Source organism: Salvia splendens, chromosome 20 (genome assembly GCF_004379255.2).
Source record: "Salvia splendens isolate huo1 chromosome 20, SspV2, whole genome shotgun sequence".
In the NCBI taxonomy this organism is placed as follows: Eukaryota; Viridiplantae; Streptophyta; class Magnoliopsida; order Lamiales; family Lamiaceae; genus Salvia; species Salvia splendens.
The window spans coordinates 23838405-23861888 of NC_056051.1; the positions used below are offsets into that span (position 1 = coordinate 23838405).

General features: G+C 38.3%; 4 protein-coding genes and 1 non-coding gene across 6 annotated transcripts; 4 read left to right on the forward strand and 1 right to left on the reverse strand.

Annotated features, from left to right (window-relative positions):
- Positions 1-740: 740 nt before the first annotated feature.
- LOC121782218 (protein RNA-directed DNA methylation 3-like) lies at positions 741-8668 on the forward strand. The gene is made up of 19 exons (XM_042179959.1): positions 741-998; positions 1511-1758; positions 1870-2025; positions 2225-2383; positions 2511-2594; positions 2995-3062; positions 3151-3498; positions 3583-3634; positions 3714-3872; positions 3970-4113; positions 4189-4291; positions 4392-4538; positions 4617-4671; positions 4779-4837; positions 4954-5020; positions 5145-5181; positions 5268-5316; positions 5859-8234; positions 8436-8668. The coding sequence occupies exons 1-18, from the start codon at positions 788-790 to the stop codon at positions 8222-8224; spliced, it is 4512 nt and encodes a 1503-aa protein (XP_042035893.1). The 5' UTR covers positions 741-787; the 3' UTR covers positions 8225-8234; positions 8436-8668.
- Positions 8669-8947: 279 nt separating this feature from the next.
- Positions 8948-12326, forward strand: LOC121782221 (serine/threonine protein phosphatase 2A 57 kDa regulatory subunit B' beta isoform-like). The gene is made up of 2 exons (XM_042179962.1): positions 8948-10658; positions 11556-12326. The coding sequence occupies exons 1-2, from the start codon at positions 9528-9530 to the stop codon at positions 11880-11882; spliced, it is 1458 nt and encodes a 485-aa protein (XP_042035896.1). The 5' UTR covers positions 8948-9527; the 3' UTR covers positions 11883-12326.
- A 980-nt stretch (positions 12327-13306) lies between these two features.
- LOC121782220 (probable pectate lyase 13) lies at positions 13307-16727 on the reverse strand. Of its 2 annotated transcripts, XM_042179961.1 has the most exons (6): positions 16239-16727; positions 14949-15669; positions 14653-14844; positions 14322-14527; positions 13566-13588; positions 13307-13508 (listed from the first exon to the last, which is right to left on the reverse strand). In XM_042179961.1, the coding sequence occupies exons 1-6, from the start codon at positions 16382-16384 to the stop codon at positions 13369-13371; spliced, it is 1428 nt and encodes a 475-aa protein (XP_042035895.1). In that variant the 5' UTR covers positions 16385-16727; the 3' UTR covers positions 13307-13368. The 2 variants fall into 2 exon arrangements, with proteins under 2 accessions (XP_042035895.1, XP_042035894.1); XM_042179960.1 differs by having other exon boundaries at positions 13307-13588; positions 16239-16724.
- A 1251-nt stretch (positions 16728-17978) lies between these two features.
- LOC121780591 (SHUGOSHIN 2-like) lies at positions 17979-20397 on the forward strand. Its single transcript, XM_042178199.1, has 10 exons — positions 17979-18109; positions 18519-18661; positions 18754-18791; positions 18894-19002; positions 19096-19119; positions 19226-19285; positions 19367-19414; positions 19558-19636; positions 19718-19775; positions 19906-20397. Exons 1-10 carry the CDS (start codon positions 18052-18054, stop codon positions 20198-20200), a joined length of 912 nt encoding a protein of 303 aa, XP_042034133.1. The 5' UTR covers positions 17979-18051; the 3' UTR covers positions 20201-20397.
- Positions 20398-21857: 1460 nt separating this feature from the next.
- On the forward strand, positions 21858-21930 carry TRNAK-CUU. Its single transcript has one exon. It is a non-coding gene; the product is annotated as a tRNA-Lys (tRNA).
- The last annotated feature ends 1554 nt before the right edge of the window (positions 21931-23484 follow it).

Genomic DNA, 23484 nt, shown 5'->3' on the forward strand with positions numbered 1-23484 from the left:
AGGAAATCCAGTAAAGTCGATTTACTCTCTTTCTATTTGATCTAGACTCACTCCCACTAAGTTTTTGTAAATCGTGTTTGTTCGTATTGTGTTATAGATATCTTATTATTGAATGATTTTAATATGCATGAAAATCTTACTCATTTTGTTATAGAGTATTTATACTATTTCTTCCGTCCACGAAAAAATAGTCTCATTTTGCTAATTTAAAATGCTCAAAAAATAGTCTCATCTCCAAAAATAAAATGTTTCTCTTTCATACTTTTATCCACCTTTTCTCCTCTATTTCATACTATATCCATTTTTCTCCTTATGTATCTTACTTACCAATTTCTCATTAAAAATCGTGATGTCCATAATTGAAATAATTTTCATTTTAGGAGGGAGTACTATATAAGTATCGTTCAATTGTTATGATTTATTATCACAATATTATTAATCTAAGATTAAATTATGAGATTATTTCTAGCAGTAGTAAATACTATGGTTCACTATCAAAAACTAATTTTAGATGGAATACGTATGGTTCATTATTTAAAAGTAGTAGTGAAGATATGAAACGGAAAAAGTATTACTAATACATACTACTACTATTTAATAAAGTTGAAAGTAGCACTCCTATAAGGTAAAGAAGTAGAAGTAGTATAGAATAATTGAGGAGCTTTGAGAGTTCTTGGGCCCAATATTACGGATCAGGTCCGACCCGAATGGTTCGCCCAATAAAATGTGTTTGGCCCTTTTCGTATATCGCTCTCTCTCACACTCAATTCTCTCTCTACACACGCAGATGGTTTCAGCTAAAGGGAAGGAGAAGGCAACTGATTCCGACGGAAAGGGGAAGAGGAAGTGGACAGCCGACGATGACAAGACCGGGCGGAAACGGAAGTACCCCGGCGTGGCTCAGTACATCGATATCTCCGCCTACCGGGACGACAAAGGGGAGGATTCCAGCGAAGACTCCAGCGAAGTTTTCAGCGATGATTCCGGCTACGACAGTGGTAATTGATCCCTCGAAAATGTGATTAGAGATGTATTTCTGTTTATTGATTGCCCCTTCAGTGCTGCAGTTGCTTGTCTTCCTCTGATTTTGTGCTTTTTAGGAGAATCGACGGAAATGTGGGTTTCTTAGTGTGGCGTCCTTTTAGGGTTTTTGTGTTTCGTTTTCTGATTGGGCTGTGGGAGCGTGGGTGATGAATTTAAAGGTGATTTCTAGGTTTAATTTTGAATTTTAAGTTGTTCAGATTTTTTACCTGAAGAGGAATGGATTTTGGTTCTTTTGAGCTGAAATTGAATTTTAGCTGTGCTAATATTTATGCATGTTAGTTTTGAATGACTTCTATTTCATCGTGAATGTGGTTCCACTGTATATTGATCAGTTTGAGATGTAGATGTGTATTTGCGACCTGATATTGTAGGTAGCACCAACTTGTATAGTTCTGTATGCGTACACACCCTTAAGGATGAATGTTTCTCTTTTCATTTAGATTTTTTTTCTTAAATCATGAAACAGAAACATTTGAAGATGTATCTGGCTCTAAGTTTAAAGTGAACAATGATCCCGGGAAAGCATCTTACCATTCTGAAGTCAAAGAAGAAGTGATGAGCGAGGAAGAGTACGATCGGATGATGGAAGAGAGATACAAACCTGGAAGTAGTTATGTTACATATGCAGAAGATAGTCATGATAAGCAAACTTCCGTTGAAAGCATTTATGTGCCATCTGCCAAGGATCCAACGATATGGAAAGTCAAATGCATGGTAGATGCTGTCATGTTTGGTGTTGCATTATAGTATGCTAATATTTATGAGCTTATTAGTGTCTGTGTCGTGTATATTTACTTTTCTTTTTTTGCTACCTTTTCTGCCTAGGTTGGACGAGAGAGACACTCAGCAGTCTGTCTTATGGAAAAATTTGCGGACATGACACAATTGCAAAATAAGCTGCAGATAGTATCTGCATGTGCACTCGATCATGTAAAGGGTTTTATTATTGTGGAAGCTGACAAGCAGCAAGATATATATGAGGTTTCTTCTTGCTCTTTTCTACAATTGTTTCCATCCTATTGGCTGGGTTGGCATGGGGAAATGTTTTTTTTGTTTGCTTGCTTTCTATCTACATCAGTTCAGTGTAGCATTTGTCAGCCATGCATGCACTCTTAATGACTATTATATCTTAATATGCACGTAATTGCTTGTATATCTGACACACTTCTTAAAACTACAGGCATGCAAAGGTCTTTCCACCATATATTTAAGTAAAGTCAGAGCTGTTCCGATTAACGAAATCTCGCGTCTATTATCAGTTAGAAGCAAGTCTAGTGCAATAACAAAAGACATGTGGGCCCGTGTGAAGAGCGGGAGATACAAAGGTGATCTGGCAAAGGTATAATTTATCCCATATTGACTCTTTAAGTCTACTTGGTTATTATCTAGTATCTATCTATTGTATGTTTATATTGCTATCTTTTAAGTTAGGCTATTTTTTGCAACGTCACCTATCCTGCTTGTAGGTTGTTGCGGTGAATGATGAACGGAAGAAAGTCACTGTGCAACTGATACCAAGGATAGATCTAAAATCATTGGCTGAAAAATTTGTAAGTCTTTTTTTTACGCTAAATTTTATATGCCTGAAGTGTTGCTCATCTCTCATATTTTGACACACACAAACACACACCCCCATATATATGTAGATGTTTATTTATATGTGTATATAGTATGCATATATGTAATGCACCTAATATCTGAATTAGATTTCACTTTCCTCATGTCAGTTTCTTGTGTTCCCTTTGATTGTGTTTTCCTTGTAATCTTTGAAAAATTTCTTTTCTTTCTTGTTGATAGTTAATGCAATTCTCCTTCCTTTTTTGGTGCAATTTTCTCGTTTGTTGTTTCAGTATGTCATACAGTATTTGTGGAAGAAAATACACACTTGAATAGTTGAGCTGTGTGTAATCGACAGTGAGTATTTTCTCATGTGTTTAACATGTAACGTAGGGTGGAGGAATTCCTTCTAAAAGGACAGCCGTCCCTGCACAGAGGCTGATTACCCCTAGCGAGCTTGAGTAAGTTACCAAACACCAGTTCTTTGTATATTAAGTATCTTCAATCTTTCTCCTGGTTTCTTAGACTTGTTTTTTATCGTATGTCCAGGGAGTTCCGTCCTCTTATTAATATTCGGCGAGACCGCGATGCTAACATGACGTTTGAAATTCTTGACGGGATGATGCTGAAGGATGGCTATCTGTACAAAAAGATAGCAATGGACTCATTGAGTTTTTGGGGTATAGTGCCAACTGAAGATGAGCTCTTGAAGTTTGAGCCAGCAAAGAAGGATGAATCTACTGACGTACAGTGGCTTACCCAACTTTTTGGTGAGAAGAAAAAGAAGGAAGTCAAGCGTATTAAGCCTGACAAAGGGAAAGGGGGTGGAAAAGCAGAGGGATCCTCTAGTGCCAATGCCGAAAATGATTTTGAATTGCACGACCTTGTATTTTTTGGGTACATCTCTGACTACTATCATGCAATGTGATGGATTTAACTGGTGCCTCCTTTGACATGCTTTGCACTCAATTGTTTTGGCAGTCGGAAGGATTTTGGTGTTGTAATTGAAACACAGAAGGATGATACTGTCAAGGTTTTTGCTCTGCATAATTCTTAACCTTTTGTCTATGATGACTCTTCTCTTTGTCTTATTTCCCCCCTTTACGTTTCAGGTTATAAAAGAAGGTTCAGAAGGACCACTAGTTGTCAATGTTAAACAAAGTGAGCTGAAAATTGCATCATTTGACAGAAAATTATTCACCGTGTTGGATCAGCACTCAAATACTTTAACAGTCAATGATGAAGTTCGTGTTTTGGATGGTCCATTGAAGGTTTAGTAGTATTTACTGACTAGATATTTTGAAGTGCTACTTTGTTGGTATTTTATGAGCTTCTGTAAGCATTTACTTATTACATAATGAATTGCAGGGTAGAGAAGGCATTATTAAAAAAATCTATAAAGGGGTACTGTTTTTGTATGATGAGAGTGAACAGGAGAATAATGGCTACATATGCATCAAAGCACAAGTATGCGAGAAAGTCAATCTTTCTGGTGATGACCCAAATGAAAAGGTTTGTATACATATAGTGCTGAAGCATAATCTCACTGCTTTACCTTCATCACTTATACTAGCCTTTTGGTTACAGGAAGGTGAGCCAGTACCTTCAGGTTTTGCAGATTTGATGTCTTCACCGAAATCTCCCCTTTCTCCTGATAAATCTTTGCAAGAGAAGGATAACAAAAGCAACTGTATGTTGAAAACTTATCTCTGTACTTTACTCAGCATGCATTATAATTAAAGGTTTTTATGCTATCGGTCCAACCGGTGCTCACACTGTTATCAATGCAGTTGCACGTGATGATAATGGGATGTTCTCTGTTGGCCAGTCATTACGAATCCGTGTAGGCCCTTTAAAGGGTTATATTTGTCGAGTGTTGGCTGTTCGTCGGTCTGATGTCACAGTGAAATTGGATTCTAAGCATAAAATTATTACTGGTATGATGCTAAAACTTGGATCATCTTATTGATGCCTGTAACACTGATCCACAATCTGACAGTGTCTTCTATTCTTAGTGAAAAGCGAGCATTTGTCTGAAGTTCGCGAAAGGAATCCTGCCATCGCAAAGGGGTACTGTAGATTCCTGTTAACTTCAAAGATTTCTTTTGTTTCTCTATGCGATTATTGTATTTGGCGTATATTGAACTACCCTAATTTGGTACGTTGCTTCTGAACAGAGAGGATTCTGGGTCTGTAAAACCATTTGATTTTCTTGGTGGACAGAATGGTTCAAGCGGTAAGTTTCTTTTGTTGCTGTACGACTTGTACATAGTCTATTGTCTGCTTTCTTGTAACATTTTCCTTTCGTACTCTTTGTCACATTTGTGGCATAAATACCTATATGTTCTAAAGACTGGATGGACGCGGCGCCATTGTCAACAGAGGACAATAAATGGAATGCAGGCGGATCTATGGAAAGGTTAAGAGCCTAACTTATACCTATCCTTAATTCCTATTTCTATATCCTAACTTATACCTATCCTTAGTTCCTTTGTGGTTATTTCTCCTAGCATTAAGCTAATAACAATGGCATTTCCTAGCAGGTCTTCGTGGTCTTCTGTTCCTTCCTCTGATGCGGCTGTGAGTTGGAGTATTTCATCTTTATTTTGAAAACAAAGTGCGATTAATTTTGCTATCGAATAATTATGTTGCTCTAAATTTTACAGATCCCCAAGGAATCTGGTTCTAGTGATCCTGCAGATAATCCTAAGAAAGGTATCTGTAGTGTTATACCATAGCTAACTTCTGTTTTTTGGAACTTGGTCACAGATTCTGAAATGCTAACTTAAACTCTTAGTAAGAGGCCTGCATCTCTTCAATGGAACTTAAGATATTCAATTTTTTAGGCATGAGAAATCCGTATAAGTGAGTTAGATGACAAAAAACACCATGTTAGATATGGAATTTATTCATGCTCCAATACTTTATCTAACATACCAATGGCAAGCATATGAAATAATGAAGTAAATGGAATTTATTCATGCTTCTGGATATTGAGAAAAGATTCATTACAAATCTGGCCTAGATGTTGGCTAGTTCTGCTGGTCCACTAAGTGCTCATTCACAATCAGCATTTTTGGGGTAACATTCTTGAGTTAGCCTTTTAAAGTTTTCTTTCTGTCAGGAGTCTGGTTCTAGATGAGGGTTGCTTCCTTCACTTTATGTCATAATTTAAATGGAATGTGCATAATAGGAGCATGTGATTGCTTGATATTAATGCTCTTAATTCATGTTCTCATGTGTTCAATCTGTTGCAGAAGAATCTTCTTGGCAATTAAAAGAGACTCCAAACCAGAGTTCTTCATGGGGTGCAGCTGCAACCAACACTGGAACAGGCTGGGGCAAAGCTGTTGAGCCTCAATTAGGCAGTTCTGGTGAAGCATTAAAAGATGATTCTTGGGGCAAAGCTGCAGAAAAGTGGAACAGCGGAGGTGATGCTTCTGCTAGTAAAGCGGTCTGGGGTCAGACTGCTGTTTCATCTGGGAAACAGATCGGTGGAGATCTTGATCAACCAGAAACAAGTGCATGGGGTAATGCAGGCGGTACATCGAATGTTGATGCAGTTGGTTGGGCAGTTCCAGCTGCTGATAAGCCAGAAACTCAGAGTAAAGGCTGGGCTACTGGAAAGGGGGGTGATGATGTTACTGACAACTGCCAGAATGACAGTTGGAATAAACCGAGTTCTGTTTCTGCTGATGGTGGAACTTCTTGGCCGAAGCAGGACAATAAGTCATCATGGGGAAAATCAGAGGGCACACCTTCATGGAGCAAGCAAGATGGTGGATCCTCATGGGACAAGAAAGAGGATGCATGCCAAGAAATGGGCTGGGGAAGTCCAAAGACATTTGATTCAGGTCGTGGTTCTGGGGGAAGGAGTGGCCGAGGTGGTGGTCGTGGAGGAAGGGATAATTATGGGAGGGGAAGATCTTTTGGTCAGGATCAGTCAAGTAGCTGGAGTAAAGAATGTCAATTTGGTGGGTCAAAGGATGTTGGGAAAAGTACAAGTTGGAGCAGCAACCCAGCAGGTGGTTGGGGAAATTCTGTGCCTGATGAGGGCAGTAAGGGTAATGATGGATGGGGTAAACAAAATGTGTCTGGGAAAGGTGAAGGATCAGCATGGAATCAAGGATCTAATGCAAATAAGGATGTTGGTGGGCAGGGGTGGGGTAGCACAAATGCTGAAGGGGATAATAAGTCCAGTGGCTGGAATGTAACTGAGCAAACTGGTGCAGCTGGTAGTGGTGACAGTAGCTGGGACAAATTACAGAAGCCAAATGAAAACAACAAGTCTTCCTGGAATGCTGCAGCCACTTCCTTGGATGGGAAACCAAATGAAATTAACTGGGGAAGTCAGAAAGCTTCTGAGGAAAATAGTGGTTGGAATCAGAGTTCTGCAGGCAATGGAAACGATGGGTCAAGTGGATCATGGAATGTTGCAAAGAATAATGACAGTTCATCTGGTGGATGGAAGAATAATGATAGTTCATCTGGTGGATGGAAGAAAAATGACAGTTCATCTGGTGGATGGAAGAGTAATGAAGGTTCATCTAGTGGATGGGGTCAAAGCAACTGGTCAAATAAAAACAGTACATCTGATTCTGGTGGGAACCAGGATGGTACTTGGAGTAGTAAAGGCAATTGGAACTCAGGGGGTGGCTTTAATGACCGTAACAATCAAGATGATGGCGGTAGAGGTGGAGGTTGGAGAGGTCGGGGTGGGAGAGGTGACCGTGGTGGTTTCCGAGGTAGAGGTGGATCAGATAGTGGTGACTTTGGAGGTAGAGGTGGCCGAGGCAGGTATGGAGGTGGAGGATCTGATAGGGGAGGATATGGTGGTAGAGGTGGGTCTGACAGAGAGGGGTTCCGGGGAAGGGGTGGCTTTAGAGGCAGAGGAAGAGGTGACTGGAATAACAGAGAAGATAATTCAAATCAGGACAGATCCTCTAGCTGGGGTAGGGGTTCAAACAATGGTGGTGAGGGGTGGAAGAGCTCTGGAAATGCTAGCAGTTGGAAGCAGGGAGATGGTGGGGGTTCAAACAATGGCGGTGAAGGGTGGAAGAGCACTGGAAATGCTAGCAGTTGGAAGCAGGTAGATGGTGGGGGTTCAAACAATGGTGGAAATAGTTGGGGTTCGAGCTGGAACCAACCAAAAGATAATGCTCAAACTGGGGGGTGGGGCAAGACTAATGATTCTAACAAGGATGCTGTGCAAAGTGATGCTGGAGGCAGTGGCTGGGAATCAGTTGGTGCTCCAGCTAAGGAAGTGTCAGCCGGCTGGGGTACACCACCTGCTAAGAAGGAGACAAGCGGCTGGAAGACTGATGGAACTCCAACTGCAGCTGATACGAAGGAGAAAGCAGCAGTGAGCTCCTGGGGATCTCCCCCAGTAAATAGTAATTCTTCAGGAGGCTGGAGCAAACCAGAAACTACTGATGGAGTGCAAACTGGCGCATCTTCTAAAAGTGAAGGACCATCTGATTCGTGGAGTAAACCTGCACCGGGTGCCTGGGGGGGAGCTCCATCCACAAATACTAATTCTACTAAGGATGAAGAACCATCCGATCCATGGGGTAAAGCTGCAACCAGCACCTGGGGTAGTGGAAGTGGCAAAGGTGGCTGGTGAGAGTATCGAGGTAATCTCAAGACCTTAACGCAATTGATTATGCTCTATTGAGTACTTTTCCAATTATAAAAACTTAGCATTTGATTATGCTCTATTGAGTACTTTTCCAATTATAAAAACTTGGTATCTTTGTATGAGTGGCCAAATAGATTTTGAGATAGATTCTTTCTATGGAATTATATAACTGACATACATTTCTATTTTGGTACAGGTATTTGATGACTGGCAAGAGCTGGAATGTGACACCTCTATTTTAACTATGCAATTTTATGTTACGCAACTATATGACCAGTTTAGTAAATTTAAGGCTTATCAAATTTGCCTTAGTGTTGTCTTGACTAAGTTATTAACCGCGCAACACTTTTGGTAATTAAAGAATATATGCGCTCGTATGTATCTATGCTTTATTCTGAATTAAGTTCTCATCTTATGTTGGTTCATTTATTCTATGCCTCTACTCTCTCTCTCTCCAAAGAATATTGCCGTTAATAGTAAGTACACTTTTCTCTATGTAATTATTTAGTGGAGATTATCGTTATTATTTGGCATAAAACATAGGATTTCTCCTCTTTTTGCATAGAGAAAACAGAAGGCAAAGGAAAATTAAATGCCAAAAAAAAGGTGCGGCTGTTATATACTGATACACCAATGTGAAATTACGATTTTGCCCATGGGCTGAGCATTCGCAGAAGATCAAATTTAATAGAAACCATAAATAAATAATTGAATAATAAAGATAAAGAAAAACAAAAAAGAAGCCCTAAATTCCCTCGTCGGCGGTGGCTTGATTCAAATCGTATCCATTTCTTCATCTACATCCAACCGATTTCTTCTCAATTTCTACTCCCCGCCTCCAGATTTCTGCTGCTTTAGAGAGTAGAATTACTTCGTTTTGTTCTCGAACTCGTCGATTCAGTTCCGCGACACTGCTTGCTAAGTTCGACGGAGCTGATCGGGTCGCGGATTTGTAATTTTCGGATTTCTCAAGTATATATCTGGTATTTTGTTTGTATCGATTTTTTTTTGCTTGCGATTTTGCACGAGCACGGAGAGAGTAGGAGCGAGCATATTTTTCTACTTGATTTATACGGCAGAAGCGTTTCTATACTGTTACTAACTGTTAGTTTAAGTAATTGATCGGTTTTAGATGCGGTCCCGGAGTTTTACCACCATCTGCTTTCATTGCTTTTGCTAATGGAAGTTACTGGAAGAGGAAGTAAAATGTGAAGTTTAGTATAGGTGGGAAAATGGAGTAGTGCTGCTTTAGACAGTTTCTGTTTCTTTTTTTCGGTTGAGGATCACAATGTTGAACAAGATAATGAAAAGGGGGCAGAGGAGGTCCTTGAAATCTGAAGCGATTGAGGCCCCAGTACCACTGTCGTCTGCCTCTGGTGTCACTGTCAATCATGCATCTCGGCTGGCCTCTGCTACGCCTCAGCCTGTGAGCCTTGCCAACATCCCGCCGAATCCTGGCACTGTAGAGGTTTTGCCAACGTTGCGGGATGTTCCAATGTCTGACCGGCACAATCTGTTCATCCGGAAACTTCAAATATGTTGTTTCCTGTTTGATTTCACTGACCCAACGAAGTCTGTGCGAGAGAAGGAGATCAAGAGGCAAAACCTGGCAGAACTTGTTGACTTGATGCAGTCCGGATCGTGTAAAATGAATGAGGTGATGCAGGAGGAACTGATCAAGATGATATCTGTGAATATTTTCCGGTGCTTGCCACCGGCTGCACATGAGAACACTGGCTCAGAGGGTGGAGATCCTGAGGAAGATGAGATGTTCATGGACCCTTCCTGGTCTCACTTGCAACTCGTGTATGATTTGCTTTTAAAGTATGTGGTGTCCTCAGAAACAGACACTAAGATTGCGAAGAAGTATCTTGACCACTCGTTCGTACTGAAATTGCTTGATTTGTTTGATTCTGAAGACATGAGGGAACGAGAGTATTTGAAGACAATTCTTCACCGCATATATGGGAGATTTATGGTTCATAGACCCTTTATACGGAATGCGATAAACAACATTTTTTATCGGTTCATATTTGAGACCGAGAGGTACAACGGGATTGGTGAGCTTTTGGAGATTCTCGGAAGTATAATTAATGGGTTTGCACTGCCAATGAAAGAAGAGCACAAGCTGTTCCTTGTACGGGCACTTGTTCCATTGCACAAGCCTAAATGTATTTCTTCATATCATCAGCAATTGTGCTATTGTATTACACAGTTTGTCGAGAAGGATTACCGGTTGGCGGATACTGTCATTAGAGGGGTACTGAAGTATTGGCCTGTCACGAACTGTGGCAAGGAGGTTCTCTTCCTTGGGGAACTAGAAGAGATTTTGGAGGTTACACAGTCTGCAGAGTTCCAGCGCTCCATGGTACCGCTGTTTAGACAAATTGGACGAAGCCTCACTAGCTCACATTTCCAGGTCTGATGATTTTCTTGGATCCTTCGTTGCCTTTGTCTACTTACTTTACTTAGAAAAGGATTCTTTCATTTAGTTCTCTTTGATATACTCCATATTGTGTCGCTACAGTAATATTCTCACTTTCTAGAAGTTAGTAATATGGATGAATGTTAGTATTGTTTAAGAAACAATGTGGATGTAATCTCAGGGAACATGCTGGCTGATTAATTTGATTAGGACAAGAAATTCAAAACTGATGGAGATAAGTGACTTATCAGTTATCATGATGCTCATAATGGATTTGCTTGCTCTCTCTATGGATTGAACTGGACATCTATAAAATCTAATTGAATTTGTGTGCTGCTTATAATTCTTAAGTTCCGGCTTATGTTTGAGGCTATGGCGAAAGTAACCTTCTACTTTTGCTGGTTAGATCTTATTGCTGCAATATAAAGGTTAGAATTTTATTGCACACTAAGAAGAAGAGAGTATCATTTGAGTGGGGGAAGGCAAATTTAGAATTTCTGGCTGAGTTATAAAATAATGTTAGGAGATGAATATATATCAAATCTTTCTGGCTGAGTGCATTATGTTATCTGGCTGAGTGCAAGATTTGATATAACATTGTTAAGGGTCAGATTACTTGCCTTAATCATTGCTTTTCGGTAAAAGCTGAGATATAGTACTCTGAAATAGCTTTTATCTAATTCTCTTGCACTGGCACATTCAGAAACATGTGTTTTGACCATCTACTTCCCTTAATGACATCTTCCCTTTGAGAATGCTTCTTTTCTTAGGACGTTATGTGCATTATTAATAACTGATGCAGTCCTGAATCTTGTCGAATTGTTTACTTCTCTGCACGGTTGACAATACTTGAAACATTGGTATTAACTGGCATGATTTTCCATTTGATAGGTAGCTGAACGGGCTCTTTTCTGGTGGAACAATGAGCACATAGTCAGTCTGATTGCAGAAAATCGGCACATTGTTTTACCAATCATATTTGATGCTCTAGAAAAGAACATACGAGGCCACTGGAACCAGGCAATCGTTGGCTTGAGCTCCAATGTCAGGAGAATGTTCCTAGAGATGGATCCCGAGCTATTTGAAGAATGCCAGAGGCAGCATGACGATAAGCAAGCAAAAGCTGGAGAAGTTAAAGAGCATCGCGAGTTAACTTGGAAGAAACTGGAAGAGGTTGCTTCTCAAGTTACCGGTGAAGAAAACATGATCGTCATTTAGTGATTTTTTGTGGGATTCAAAAACATACAGCTGCGGATTTTAAAACAATCTCCCCAGTCAGATGGCAAAGTTCTATCAACCCGACATTCTATCACTTCTCAAAGAGTGGGAGCAACTTATAGAAAACAAATTGATTGGAAGGAAAACGGCCGGGAAAAATGGAGGTAAGTATGCTACTTTGATTCATACAAAATGCCGTCATCTTGTGTTTGTTTGTGCTTTGCAACATTTCATTTTATTTCCCACCCAAATAATGATCAGTTTTTGTAATGTATAATTATTTTGTGGTTTTTTGTATTTTGTACAAGAATAGACAGAAATCAAGCTATGAGGCTTTTGATCAAAGATTGTTATACTGCTTTGAGAATTGCCTCTCTTTGTTTTTTAGAAGCTTGACTGGTGACGTTATTTTATATGGAAAAGTATTTGTTAACTTTGTCCTAATTCCTAATATTCATTTTATGCAAAATCTAATGGGTTTACTTAGTTTTCATCACTGGAATTGAAAATCAGTCATGGATATTTCCTCAGCTATCGCGTGGTTAGTTACTCATGATATTTTGTGCAACTGTAGATTTGTTTTTTACCACAAGAGAAGGCAGTGTCCTTAAATAAAATATTGTAGTCTATCTAGCTCGAACACATGTAATTCTCAAGTGATCGCTCAATAATAACAAATTTCGTACCACAATTGATGGCTCATCATGCAAATACAAACTTGTATCCTGACCCAACCATCTTGCCAAATAATCTCCAACCAAATTAACCTCAAGATATATGTGTACCACAAAGTAATTTCTGTCACATATACCCCAAATATTTTGAACAAGGTCTAAAGCAACTTTCATCTTCGCTATTGAGTTGAGCATAAAGACCATGGCTTGGTTGTCACTTTCGACTTCAATATTCCATATATTGTCATCACAAATAAGCTGCAAATCATCATATATATGAGCCATAAATTAGCCACAATAACCAAACCAAGTATCCTTTAAATCAGATCCCGAGTCATTTATAGTAACTAGATTTTGATTTAGGGAGTTATAGATATGCATGAAAAGCTATTCAATTTCAGTAAGAATAGTGTAATTGCACATGCATGCTATGTTGCATGGGCTCCATGCCACATAATTTTTTAGTCATGTACAGTTTAACTAAAATAACACTACAACTTGAGACAACTTAAGAAATCAAATACTCCTAATAAACTTCACAATCATCCAACTGGCTCACCATCAATTATATGAGAGACCCATCTTCAAACATGTCCATTTATAATTACACTTTTCAATTCATTGCCTTAAGTGCTCGAGACATTATTTCCTACATGTCGGACTATTAGTCGGTGAATTAAATAAGTGATTATTCAAGTTTGTCAACTTTCCACAACTCATTTGGATTGAGGAATCAAGGGGCCCCACAAAAAAAATTGATTTCCTTTTTCTTTTTTCTTGCACCTCAAATATTAAAATGAATGAGGTTTTAATCATACCAAACCATTAACAATGGAGGAGGAAATATACAACATTAAAATAATTAGGGAAGATAAAAACAAAATGGTGGGCGGCGATGACCCTCTTACGGCGGCGCTGCCCGCAAATATCATCCCAAAATAGTCACCTCCACCACCGCTGGACCCTCCGCCGCCGCTTTCGCCGCCTGTCACGGTGGTGGACCCGCCACCATATGAGCTGACGCTATTGTCCCTGCATTATAATTCAATCATGTCTTGTCACACATATGTATCTTACTATTGCACAAATTTTATTTTATTTAGAAATAGTAGTATACATAAACTCAAGATTAATTATGACTAAAGTAATTTGATTAAATATTAGAAATGGTCATTAGATATTGAAGGTACAACCCAGAAAAGCACACTGCAAAAAGTCTACATGACAATGTACCAGTCGATAAAGCACTGTCACTAGGCTGGCTGCAAAGTGGGCCCGAAAAGAGACTGGGCCCACATCTATGGGCTGGATTGCATGAGGATGAGTATTTCATATATTTTCTAATTAAATATTATGATGACACTATTTTACTTCTTATTCAAACTTCTTCATGATTTTACATAGATTGGAGTACTATTAGCTAAAAATGTTTCCTAATTAGTAGTAACATTTTTAAACCAACAAACATAAAGAAATGTGACCAAGGAAATCCAATTTATTCTCTCCAACACCACATGATGTGAAAAGAGGAACACACTCTTTACTAGTGAAAGGCTGTAAAGAAATGAGCATTACTTAAAAGTTGAAGTTTTACTACAAGCAAAGGCATATCACATTGCCAATTTAGATATATATTGTTTTATTTTGTGTTTTTATAGTGTTAGTGCAAGCTAAATGTAGTGACACTTTTGTGAAATATGAACTGAACACTATTTTGTGAGGGATGCAAAGATTCATAGAAGAAAGATTCATGTGTGTACCGTACCTTGTGCCACCAAGAACACCAGCATTCATGGTTAGTTGTTCGATTTGGCTAGCCGATTTAGGGTTGAAGCTCGAGGCCTTGGCATACTGCATCGTAGCCCCTTCACCAGATGACACAAAGAAAGCACCGTTCACCATCAAGTCCCCATCCGTCCTCCAATTCCAGTCGGCCCAACCCCCTTCACTCGTATCCTCATGTCTTGTCACCTAACAGACACACAATGTAGTTAGTATGCATATGTTCAAATTTGCATCACAAGTAGGAAATATGTGTTTTTGGCTATGAGAAGTGCACACAACAAATTCAACGAATAAAGTGAGCAGCGTTGTACCTCTTTCGCACTTGGATCAGCTGGTGCAGTGAAGCGGTTTTCCTCACTATTGACAGTCGGGCTAGCACTCCCTCCTATCGCGTACATTTTCCACTGAAAATAGTCGTTGTTCACCACATGGACGTAGCCCCTCCTTATTCTTGGCATCCTCTGCACGAGCCCCTCACCGAACCTGTTCAAGGCTATTGTGACCTACATTTCATCATAATCACAACAAACAAACCTCAGCCATCAGTTTCACATCAAGAATTCAAAATGGGACAGATCAAAACGTCGCCTTTCCCACAAGAACCAACCTGCATTCCCGAGTCGGGCAAGTACTTGTCATCATGCCCGAGCAGCATAACCTCATTATGATCAGAGAAATAGTTATTTGACACAGTAATAGCCGTAGATCCCATGATGATATCCACCAATCCATCGGTGCAATGTGACAGCGTGCAATGATCGATCCATATGTTCCTCGAACCAAAGATGGATATGGCATCACCATCCGACTTCCCCCTGTGGCCAACATGCGTGGGGCTCGACCTAATATCAGTGTTCCCAGAAGGTTTACAGTTGTAAATGTGCACGTTGTGGATGATGACATTGCTCACATACTGCAACGTGATGCATCCATTCCCCGTGATCTGCACATTGGCACCACGCCCATCTATGGTCTTGTAGTTGTTGACAATCAGCTCGTGCTTGAGCTTGATGACCATGTTATACTTGAAGGTGATCCAAAGGGGCTCGTCTTGGATGACAGCATAACGAAGGGTGCCAGGGGCCGGACTGACTGTGTCGTGATCAGAGGAGTCCGTCACCTCATAGAAACGACCCCCTTTGCCTCCCATCGCACCCTGGCCGAACCCAATAGCACAGTCAGCCAGGCGCTGCCGGTTGTTTCCCCAGTTAGAGTCGCATCGCCAGCAGTCGTCTATGGGGTTCCCGGTCAGGCATTGTGACTGTGCCTTACTATTCAAGGGTGTTTCAAGAATCTGGCGGCGTTTCGATAGGGATTCATTCACACTCCTACGATCAAATTCAGCACAATGTGAGATAAAACCTATGCTTATTAATCTCTTTAGGTAACCTAGCATATAAGCTTCAACAAACAGGCTAAAATGTAGATGAGCATTAAATGGAGAAAGAGTGATGCTCAGAAATTCATTGAATGTGAAAAATACTATTCAATTGGCAGAAGCAGAAAACATCAAATCCAGGCAAGAAACATCACAGTAAATAAAAGGGTAAACAGGGGAAAACTGCCAGAAAACAAGAAAACCAAATTCGGGTGAATCATAGATCTTGAAATGATGAAAAAGAATTAGAATCGAGATTATGCCTCTCAGAATCAATAAATCCACAAGCAATGTAGAAACAAAAACCAAATCCCAGATGCAGAAATTTAGGTCTAATGATACCAACTACATCAACCCATATGCTATACAAAGCCCAGATTGAAAAAATCCATTCTTTCCAATTTAAACAGCGATAATGTCAAAAACAATGAAATGGGCATGATTTCCAACAGATCTTCCAAGAAATACAGCATAGAAATGTCTGTAAAGTGCACGTATCCAAGTGTGTGTGTGTTTTACCTTCTGACTTGTAGAGCTACAAAATCAGGGTGGGGGTGCTGATGAGAGAGGGTGAGATTGAAGGAAGTGGCAGCTTCAACATAGGAAGAGCAAATGAGACATAGCAGCAACAGCAGCAAGGGAATGTAGGTGAGAGGAAGCAGCATCTTTGGGATTGGAAGAAGCAGACGATAATTAATTAAGAATAAGTGATTTTTTCTGCTGTGTTTTGTCTGTAAACAATGAAGAGGTGCGTGTTTGCATCTAGAGATGAATGAAGCATAAAATAATTGTGTCTAATTAAAGGAAAAAAAGCAGAAATGGTGATTGAAGCAGAGCTCTTGGACACGGTGGTTGTGGAGGCTGGAGAGGGTTAGAGAGAGAGAGTGAGTCTCTCAATACCTTCTCAACACAGACACAATTTACAATTAATTGATTATAGTATATAAATATAGGGAGTAAAAAATAATTTCATTTGTATGGATTTACAGCATTGTCAGTGTGAGTGACTGCAGCTGGTTTCTCCAATGAAAAGAGCCGTTTCTCAAAATATAGATGAAATAAATGAATAGTGGAACCATTTTCAATTTCTCTCTTTTCAATGCTTTAATTAAGTGTTTCTCTCACCTCATGAAGTAAAGTTTTTGGAATTTAGTAGTGAACATTAAACAAGATTCTTTTGCAGATACATTTTCTTTAGAAAAAGTCATCTCAAGTTTGACCTATGTATTGAAATAATTAATTGAACCTCATCATTATTCTTTTTATGGGTAAAGATAGTTGTTTTGCAATAGTAAAACAAACTGAGGATAACATGACATTGAAATTAAACAAGGAATTCAAGAGAGTATGAGAATCTTTAATGTAAATGGAGTAGTTTTTTAACCTCACCTTTTGTAGTGAAAATGACTTGAGAGAGGATGAGGAAATCAAGAAGACTTTTACCTTTTGGGACCACTAATTACAACGAGGATTTATTAATTTCTTGATAAGACAATGATGGTATACTCCCTTCATCCCATCCCAGATAGTTTATCTCATTTTGACCGAACACAGGACACAGATTTTAAAAAATATAATGAAAATTGAGTTGAAAAAGTTAGTGAAATGTGAGTCATACTTTTACATGAGTATTAGTTTCATAATAAATGTGAGTATGAATGAGTTAGTGGAATATGTGACACACTACAAAAAATGGTAAAAAATGAAATGAGATAAACTATGTGGGATGGATCGAAATGGAAAAATGAGACAAATTATCTGGGACGGAGGGCGTATTTCACTAACTAGTGTTGGAAAACATTTTATATATCACCTTTTGAGAATTCATGGTGCATTTAATTGTACACACAAAACACTTACAAACATTATTATAGATTAGATTTATTTTCTTCATCTTTAATTGTACTTTTTGATCCAACCAAAACTGAATCATATTAATGTTGGTATGACTTTTCTTATTTCGTGGTCCAATCTATACTGAAAATTAAAATTATATACTATAGTAGGATAATTACACCAAACTCATTTTTTTATTTAATTAACTATTTTGAAGTTTAAGATACATATTAACTCAATTTAAGTCAATATTTGGGCCCATATCTTTATAAGGGTTGGTGCAGACTTTAGTGGGCCTGCCAATTATTAAATTTGAAGCCCATTACGGAGGCTCGGCATTTGCCTCGGAGTTTCCTTCTTCTTGTACGGGGTATTTTCCCTCGCAAAACGAAACCTGTAATAGTATACATACATACATACAGTATAAATATAGAAAGCGAAAGTTCAAACAAACATTTCTCGGAGAGAGAGAGAGAGAGGTGCTGTTTGATGAGTGATGCCGAAGCCGGAAGGTTTTCACATTCTGAATGCGCAGAATGCTGCAGTTACCAAAGGTAATTATTGAAATCAACATTACTTTTCGGTTTTGTAACTCTGTTTTTTCTTACTATGCGCAAATACAAGGATTTCTAGGGTTTAATGCAGAATTCTGCTTATGAAGCGTTGTTGAATGATGCCGATAACCATAGTTGGATCTCAAATTGTACGAAACCAACAATTTCTTTTGTGTTTAGTGACTAATTGGATTAGGCAATCATACCTTGTTAATTTCACATAGTCACAAAATCATAGTATCTGTTTGGCTTGTAGAATCGCAGTCTGCTTTACTTATTTTTTTTCATTTCACTTTGAATTGTGATAATATTTGCTGTTTTGTGTGTATAGCAGGTGAAATCATGTTTACGAGGTAAATTGTTTTTGAGTTGATTGCTAATTCATTGCGATGTTCAAACATGTTTCCAGATAAAGCGAAGGACACTCAAAATGTGGGTAGGAGGAAGCTTGCAGACATCAGTAACCAGCCACAAAATCAAAGGCTGTTGGTTCAGGAGAAATCTCAATCTACAGAGACGAATATTAAAGAGTACATTCACAAGCTACATAAGGTAACACTGTTTGCAAGTCAGTTTGGTTATCTCGTGATTGCTTTTCATCACTCGTCATTGTCTTATTCTAGATTTATTCTTTGTTGTTTTAGGATAATATGGCTTTGGTGAAGATGATAGCACAGAGGAAGTATCCCTTTATGGTGTCAATACTGTTGTATGTTTCGAGATACTCATTGCTTTGGATTTGATTAGGTTCGTTTTCGTTGTTTCCTTGACATTACCGTGATAGCGAAATCATTGAACAGAATGGAGTCGAGTCTGACAGATTGAGAGTAAATCTGCTCAAAATGCAGGAACAGAATCAACATCTGGCAACTTACAATGCTCAAATACTTGTGGTGCTTTTATGAAATCTATATATGTCACTCTTTGATTTCTCTGAAGTTCTTCTGTTGCATACTGTTGATATTTATTTCTAAACTGGATTTCAGGAAATTAATTCAGGTAAAGATAAGGTATGTCCATGGAAACTTACTTGATGTGTGTTTACATTTAGTTTGCTTGGTTGGTGCTACGTATTTTGTCCTGAAGCTCACATTCTGCGCGTTCCTTTTATTTCAGTTGAAAATGTTACAGCATGTGCTTGGGTGCAAAGCTGGTCTTCTCAAAGTTGATCTTGAGGTCTGTAGGTTATCTATCAGCCTGATTATAGCAAATTGTCTTATTGTCTTACCATCTTGTGTAATGTCCATTGTTACACAGGGAAGGGAAAAGACAACACCATTGGGAGATGCTGTTGTTGATGTTGAGGTATAGGTTGCACTTTTAAAAAGTCCATATGAGTCTTTCTCATGTGTATTATATGTGGTTAGACATGAAAACTTTTTTTCCAATCAAGTTTTGACCCTCAACATGGTCTGCTGACTGCTGTAATCTTCTATATATATGTGAAGGGGATCACAATTGAGTCCTCAAAAGGAGATACAGATGATCAGAAGCCTCATGAAACCAAAATGGATTCACAAAAAACTGGTGAGAAAATTATGCCTGATATGCTTGGTTAAATTCCAATGCCAATCTTTCTCTGAAGTGTTTCTCGTTGGTTTGTGATAGGTGTATTCTCCTCTGAGTCTGGACCAGTTAAGTATAAGGACAAGGCAGAAAATAAGAGGTTCTACTTCTACAATGCCTCTGTGAAACTAGAAACACACAGTGGCACAATAAACTTTCCTTTTCTTCCTTTTTTTCAAATTGTGGTAACCTCATTCTTTCACCTACTCCTTCGAGTATTGCAACCACAGGAAAATTCGGCGAAGGCAATCTGCTAGATTCAATGCTGCAGAAGTAGAACATGGTGAGGATTTCTTAGAAACAAAGGAGGCTAGAGTTTCTGTATCTCAAATGGCCAAGGATTCTGTCAGAGAACAGAGATCAACATCTGAGACTGCATTAGTGGAAAACGAAAGCAGGAAAGACGGGTCAGGCCCTAGGTTTCAGCCTCAGCAGCTTCTCTTGAGGCCATCACGGGCAGCTAAGGAGAAGGTTCAGTCCTACAAGGAGGTATCATTATGTGTCAAACTGCGCAGGCCCGAGTGAAATAGAGCAACATTACACATTGATACTTACCTTCAAACTTATGATATATAGCAGGTTGATATTCCCTAAACCAAAGTGTGCATTCAATCTTCTTGTGTATATAGCAAGTTCACTACTTACACCAAGATTCATTACTCTGTATAATGTGAACATATAGCCTAATAAATGATATTTGAGGACAAAATTCACTACTTTCACTTGTGATATTTGAGGACAAAATTCATATTCATCTTCTTTTGATATATATCATGATGATTTGTTGGTTTTGTGGATCTTACACCTAATAAATGAATTAGTCACATCTAATAGTCGAAAGTGCCAAAATATTGGTCCATATTTGCTTTAATTTTCAATTTTGTGGCCCAATTCCACCCCCTGGTCTGGGCTTTCTTGACCCATTTGATAATTTGATTTTGTTGCTTTAAATAAAGGATATAACAAAAATAGTCCTAGAAATTTCTCAAACTTTATCATAATTTCATTATCTTATGTTGGGGATATGAAATTTAGGGCTTTTCAGGAAAAGTGCCACAATTCCGTTGAGTTCATTTATGAAATCATTATAAAAAAAACTACTTACGTTTATACAAGTAAATTTTAAAGATTCCTAACAAAGATCTCGTGTAAGATTTTGAGATGAAATGCTAATGAATACGACGTTCGATCACTTGGATTACGTAGGGAAGCCCCATAATATTTCAAGTTGAAGATGATAGTAGAATTATGAGAAGAGGAATTCAAATTGCACACTACTTTAAAAAGATATAAGGACTAATTTCTCCTAATTAATAATGAATGCAACAACTAGTCAACTCGTGATATTGAGACTAACAATAATGTTTTTTACCCTATATTTTATAGGTCCATTTTAGATACTACAATGTCCGTATATGACATAATTCATTTCAATGTAACTACTACCTTAATCGGGATGTTCCTCATAATTAACATTTTTTAAATAAACCATGTGATATCAAGTAATTTTCAAGAACAAAAACGCGTTTATACCATTCATTTTCTTCGAAAGCGACGACTTTTACAATTATACTATATCTACCTCTTCATATAGTTAGAGTATTATATATTTGGCACAGGACTTTAAGAAACTAAATCCTTCATAAAAAATACTCCGTATAAAACTAATTCAGACATAACACACACCAACTGTAATTAACCATTTTCAAATGTCGGCAAAGAAGGTGACAAAAAACCTTCACATTCGAATCTTGATCCATCAATTCTTCAAATCTAAACGTGTTGATGCACGAACAAGGGTGAGAGAGAGAGAGAAATGGAGAAATGACTTTATTTGTTCACAGGAAACCCAATCTCTCTGTCATCAACTAAATGCATATTTCATTTTCAAGAATTGTATCCATCAACTTTTAATATGGAGTACTAAAATACACTATAAAAGATACTACTACATCTTCTGGGATTTACTAATTTGCCCGACCCTACATCAATACTTATTTTATTAGTATACGTTAAATTAAATATTAATATCCTTATCTATGTTCTACTATATGGACTACTTATTTATAGTAGTAGTATATTTTTGTTATAGATAAGTAAAACTTTGAGCATGAAAAAGGCGAACAAGAGTCCATAACCAGCTTATAGATTAATAACGATTAAGCAATTAACCTTCAACACAGCCCGTCTAGCTCAGTTGGTAGAGCGCAAGGCTCTTAACGTTGTGGTCGTGGGTTCGAGCCCCACGGTGGGCGTTTAATACAATTTTTTTGGGTGTGAGTTTGGCCAAGTGGTTGAGTGGTCGTGGGTTCGAGCCCTATAGGGCGTCTATTGGTACATTTTTTTAGTGTGAGTTGACCTAATGTGAGTTTGGCCTAGTGGTTGAGTGGTCGTGGGCCCTATAGGGCGTCTATTGGTACATTTTTTTTAGTGTGAGTTGACCTAATGGTAGAGTGATAATGCACGAAGTTAAAAGTCTCGAGTTCAAGTCAATCACGGACATAGCCATTAAATTTTTAGTATTCATTTGCCTATAAACAAAGAATACAAACTCAAACAATTACAAACTAAAAAGGATTTTACTAAAGAGAGATGAAAACTGTATGAGAACAAGGGGCGCATACACTCATTCCAAACAACGTACAACTAATTAGAAGATAAACACTACCATGAGAGTGCAATAAATAACCTTTTCCTGTAAAACCATGATCCCTCAAGGCAAGAGAGTGATGAGTAGGGCTGCCGGATTTAACGAACTCAACGGTTCAACTACTTTAGTTCTTGGTATTCGTCGAAGCACTGATGTCGCTCCATTCCTCAATGATCTGCTCCATAGTGAAGAGGAAACTCGGGCACCAACCTCTAATCCAGGTGCTAACAAGTGGCTAAAAAAAGATGTTTCCTCACCAGTTAGGTTCACTTTCCAAAAAGTGGCTTTATTCCGAAATATTTATATAGACATAATTACATAGCAGAGTATAGAGATTCAAATTTTTTTATGAATTCCTACCAACATAGAACACAGTCTTATATTTGAGATTTGATTTGGAAATACAAGAGTGTGTATTCTTGAAAAAACGAGAAGGATTTTACTAGTAGTAAAAAATAGTTACACACTTACACTTATGTATATATTACTACACATGTGTCCCATTCCACAGTTGTTCTAATTAATTTACTCAAATGGAGTCCTTTACACGCTAATTAATCACCCTGTGGCAAATTATATAGGAAGTATAATCTCATTCCAATAAAACATAAATGAATTTGTATTATGATGTGTTGGATATCATGGTGAACTGAATGTTGATGTTCAAAGTAATGAAGACAAGCTGCATGAGGAGATACACAACGATGGAAGGTGGCGCTTGATAAGAAGGGACCACTGAGTGCACGAGCGAATGGTGTGATCAAACACACAGGAAAGAAACCAGAGGAATGTATTGTTAACCTTACAAAGTTGGACCACAAGAGGACGTGGAAGGACGTGTTGATGCTTGGTTCAGTAAAGGGGAATTAATCACCTTTCAGTTATGTTTAGCATGGGATTAGAGAAAGATTCTAGAATTTTCTTAGTTGTAGTATAAGTATGTAGAGTCATTTTCACTGAACCATCATCTAATGAAACAACTCCATACTATTTTGAGTATACAATACAAATCTTCTTTTCTCTTCATTATGGTTTCTATCGTTTTCTTTCATTTCTCACTTACCTTAAAAGAATGGACTTGCATGCTACATCAAATGATATGAAGAAATGAATGGAGAAAACTATTTGTGACGAGGTAAAAAACTTAATCATAAGCCGA